At 46.9% G+C, this 5,103-nt stretch overlaps 1 protein-coding gene across 1 annotated transcript; it reads right to left on the bottom strand.

Moving 5' to 3' along the window:
* Positions 1-2,022: 2,022 nt before the first annotated feature.
* Positions 2,023-4,113, bottom strand: SLITRK1 (SLIT and NTRK like family member 1). The gene has a single exon (XM_040422003.1). The coding sequence runs from the start codon at positions 4,111-4,113 to the stop codon at positions 2,023-2,025; it is 2,091 nt and encodes a 696-aa protein (XP_040277937.1).
* Positions 4,114-5,103: the final 990 nt, after the last annotated feature.

Here is a 5,103-nt window from a genome sequence, read left to right as displayed (position 1 = left end):
ATAATACTAGTAATACAATTGCCTATGGGTGTGGGGCTTTGCTTTTTCCTTTAATATAAAGGATGCAGTGGCTTTATGCTATACAATGCTTCACCTGATCGCTGCCATTTTATATTTACTGATAACTGGCCTTGCACGAGCCTAACACAGGTATAATGGTGATCTACAGTACATTACCAAAAAATGATATTTCTAACTATATGCATTCATCCTGATATAAATCTGTAAGACCAGCAAATCTGAATGATCACTTGGACACCCAAACGTGGATGTCTTCTCCATCGCATGGGTTGTCAGATGATTGCCTCAGTTCCTCCCATGTCTGAAATCAAAAGCTGTTTGTATGTCAGTTATTGGCAAATCAATGGGATATATCTACCGTGGGTGCGTTCAATACATTTACAGTGTAACATAGATGTCTGGCAACGTTGCCTGCGTACGATGCCTTTACAATGCAGAACCCACCGCAGCAAGACCAACAATTGCCTACACGGTCATTCAATAGTCAATCCCAATAGCCGACCACGAGCTCAGATGCATACTGCTTCACCCAGGGTGCATCGTCACCGAGATGCCATTGATCACAGAGCAATTTATTCATATATTCGGTTGCAATGTTAAAATCCATAGGGATTTTTCTTCCACTAATTAGTTTTCCAAATTTCCTCCAGAATCTGATGCTAAATTGTCTGCAGACAAGGCTGCCAGTCATTTGTGCTGCATCTGGGCTCGAACTGCTGACGACTGGAATCTGCTTAATGAGTCCGCTCTGTGGCGAGTCAATTACATGAATATCAGACGAGCGGCCCCAAATGCTGCATCTGCATTGCCCAAACTGACTTCTAATTTACCGAAGGATTAGGTGGCACATAAAAAATGCATGCATCCTTGAGCAGCAGATTTAACCACCTACCACCCACAACGCCAGCTAATACACAGGAATCCAATGACAACCGATATTTGGAAACATTTCACTTTAATACTGAAAAATATGCCATTATAAAATTTTTGAATATACTGAATTTTCAACATCAGCCTTTCTTTTGCCATAGACTTCATTTTAGTTTTGTAGTTTTTTTTTTTCTCTCCCCACCATTTAGAATGACAATAATTTGTCATGCTCCTCTGCACCGGATTACCTCTGTAACCATAATAAAAAATAATAATAATTATAATAATAATAATAATTATAATAATAACAACCGAGAATCATTATACATTCAGAATGGAAATGCCTATGTACTGTAGATACTGTAGCTTGGAAAATGAACGCAGGGTAGTTTGCATAAAATGAAGAAAGAAAGAAAAATAAAAAAGAAAAGAAAACCAACAAAAAATGGAACTATCCATGCAAACACATATTAAATAAAACAGTACAATTATTATTTTTTTCAGTCCCCCCCCCCCCCCCCCCCACAGTAAACTCATGGTCTGTACTGCGTTATCCATTACAAAAAGATAGAGCAATGGCACTTTTAGTATACCAGGACTGTATAGAGAGATTTGGAGAAGATGAGACTTATGGGTGGCTCAGGCTGGACCTCCAGTTCACTTGAGCACCCCAGGGGTAGGTTGCATCCATGCGAGCCATGCAGCACTTGGTTTCACTGGTCACTTATTTACATTACATTCATGCATTGTTCCCACTCCTGCACCAAGAAGAGACGCTGCATGATTGGTAGCCCCCCATTACCCCCGCCATGTTCCTCGACCCCCCACCCTCACTCAAGGAGAGGATGGTGACCCCATCAACTTCTCAGGTAGCACAGCTGGCTTACTGGTACTGGACGTCTCTTTTACCCAGTGTTTTCATTATTCATGGACATCAGCTTCACAAGAAGGTAGCATTGAAACAAATCCTAGTCATGGACATGGCACAATTGTAGCGAATGTTACAGCAATGCACAACCATTTTTGAGTGTGTCCTTTGTGTTTGGAATATGTGATAGCTCCAGAATGCCGTATTTATTTGCCGTTAATAAACCCTCCTCCCACCCCCACTGCCTTCCCATTCTAGCACATCTAGTCTGAGAGCGAATGAGACCCACAATCGTATACTCTATGGGTGCCATCTGCATTGTAGGGGCCATTATGCCAGTAAGAAGAATCGCATACTGTCTGCAAGGAATTGATTTCTGAAGCAGAGGAGTTGGCATCCCTTCTCTTCGATCTTTTCCTGTTTCTAAGGATAAATACCAGCATGCCAACTACTGTGAAGGCAGAGGTGACAAACACCAACAGGAGCCCTGGCACTAGCACAGAGATAGATACCCGGCTTGTCTCTAGGTAGGAATTGGGATGAGTGTTGGTCTCTGAGAGGCCAGTGCTATTCTTATGAAGAGCATTGAGAGTTGGGGAAATTTTTGCATACAGCAGGGGACACATCATGTCATTAGAAAGAAATCTGAAGTCTTTCCCCCAGAACTCCTCTGGGAAATAACATTTGAGATCACTTACAATTACCTCGGGGCCAAGTCGCTCTGCCCATTGTTTGAAAGGCACATTATTGCAGGAGCAGTCCCACTGGTTGCCATGAAGATCTATCTGTATGATAGAGGTGAGCTGATCCAGTACCCCTGCCACTGGGAGGTACATGAAGTAATTATTGTGAAGACTTAATTTGGAAAGGCTGACCCCAGCAAACACATCCACAGGCAGAGACTTCAGAAGGTTGTTGTTGAGGATGAGGATCCTGAGGTTGGGCATAGGGTTGAAGGTGTTTGGCAGGATGAGTTGGATAAAGTTAAATTCCAGATTGAGATACTCCAAGCTCTGCAGGCCAGTGAATTTATCCGGGGTCAGGGTGTCTATGCAGTTTTTATCCATGTACAACCATCTTAGGTCAGTTAGGTTCTGGAAGGTGTTGTTCTCTACCATCCCTATGTTGTTATTCCCTAGATCCAGTAAAGTTAAATTCCCGTAATCCAGAAAGTTGGATTTTTTGATCGTGTGGATCTTATTCTCTCTCAGGAACAATTCCTGCACATTGGGAGGTTTGGGCTCCAATTCAGAAAGACTCTTGACATTTTTGTTACTGCAATCTACTTTTAACCCAGTGCCAATGATTTGCTTACCGCAACTGCAGGCAGCTGGACAGACAATGGTCTGATTTGGTCTATCATTAGGGTTTGTTTCAGACACAGCAGCTGTGGGTCGAGTTTTCAGTTGCCAGTTGCCTGGTATCTTGGTGCCTCCGCTTACTGAGGAACCCTGGGTGGCAGAGTCATCTTGGCCACCGACTTTAAAGGGGGTTGGGATTGGACCAGGATCGCAGGTCTCATCTTGGGCAGGAGGGGCAGCTAAACTGGAATCCACTGCGTTTTTTAAGGGGCACAGCTCCTGCTCTGAGGTCTCATTTAAATCATTGCCCTGCAGTCTGGTGGGAGCCTCACAAATAACCCTACCGATCAATGCATTCTTTGGAATATTCTCTAGCCACTCCTTTAGAGATAACAGATCACAACTGCAGTCCCAAGGGTTATCCTCCAAGAGGATTTCCGCTATGCCTGGGATTTGTTCCAAGACCCCCTCATAGGGCAAGGTCTTCACTCTGTTCCCCCGGAGGTCTAGATGTGTGATGGGCACGTACTGGAACACATTAGTGGGCAAGGTGCTAATGAGGTTGTCGTTTAAAATTAAAACCTCGAGCTTGTTCAGGTCCCTGAAGGCTCCTGGGTCAATGTCTCTTAAGAGGTTAAAGTCTGCCTGGAGATATTCCAGATCATCCAAGCCCAGGAACGTGTGTCTCTTGAACGATTTGATCTTGTTGTTGTTAATGTGCAGACGTTTGACCAGTTGAAGACCCAGGAAAGCACCAGGGACGATCTCATGCAAGCCATTGTTCTCCATGTGTAGGCTGACTGCATTGTAAAAGTTGGCGAACTCATTGGGGAAAAGCCTGGTGAGAGAATTCCCATGCAGGAAGAGGTGGTAGAACTGGGAGGTGGGGGCCGAGAAGTGCTGGAGGTTGCTGAAGCCCTTCTTCTCGCAGTCTACGTGCAGGTCCCCTTCCACCTCGTTGCACGAGCAGAGCCTTTCCTTACACACGTCCCTCGTTACGTTGCCAGCCGCCAAACAAAGAGATATCTCCAGCAGCAGGATCCAAAGCAGCATTTTTAATCAGAGCAATGCATTCCCGATCTCATGGCAAGGGGTTAACAATCCATCTCCAGCACTGACCAACAAACCCTGTGTCAGATGCCTCCTGGTCTCCTCAGCGGCTATATCCACAGATGCCCCCAGCCAGTGTGCCAGTCCTCAGCCGTGCCATGCTGCAGCCGGGCTCCAGGTTCAGGAAATCTCTGGCTCTCTCCTCCGGTAACGCAGATCCCCGCGGTGCGCTGTCCACAGCTCGACGGTGCTGAAATCACGCCCCAGTCCAGCACCGCACGGCGAGCCAATGGCGCGGCGGAATTTCCGCAATCGCTGCGTTTTTCAGCTGACGATCGCCCTCCGCACCGCCGTGTGCTGCTCTGTGTGAATGTGTGTGTGTGTGTGAGGGAAGCGGGCAGTCGCTAAGAGGCTCTGCTCCTGCCCAAAGACCTGACACCCTCCGCTGAGCTGCAGTGGCAAAAATCCATTTGCTGAGGGAAGGCTGGGAAAAAAAAGAAAATCAATCAAGGCACAGGGCAAGCGTTAAAAAATGTCGGTATTAAAGAGGAGAAGTTTGGGCAGTCTCCTCGGGATGGCGTGTGATGTCACCCACACGCAGGCAGCGGCGCGCACATAGACACAGCACAGCATCAGAAACTGCATCGTGTGTACGTGTGCATGCCATCCATGGCCCTGGATAGAAAGGCTGGTGCAGAGGGCTCACAGAGTGCGTTTTCTATACCATCGCTCTATGTGTCCACGGAGTGAGTCATGGATTGTGGAGGATCACTAGTGAGGGGGAGTGGTTTCTGATGCGGTAGATATTTCATGGAGGCTGGAGGGAGCTGGATCCAGGCTTCCTGCTTGGCCGCAGTGTCTCCCAGCTTCTCCTGAGGGACCGGAGGGGGAAGGCAAGGAGCCCTGCACCTGGGGAAGAAGAATTCCCGGCAGGAAGCCTGGGGGAACTTTCAGTCCTTAGCAGGGGCTTCACTAGGGTGCTAGGCTTCAGGG

Source organism: Bufo bufo, chromosome 3, assembly GCF_905171765.1.
Source record: "Bufo bufo chromosome 3, aBufBuf1.1, whole genome shotgun sequence".
NCBI lineage: Eukaryota > Metazoa > Chordata > Amphibia > Anura > Bufonidae > Bufo > Bufo bufo.
The sequence above is the reverse complement of the archived record's forward strand: the minus strand, read 5'-3'. Positions and strand labels throughout refer to the sequence as shown.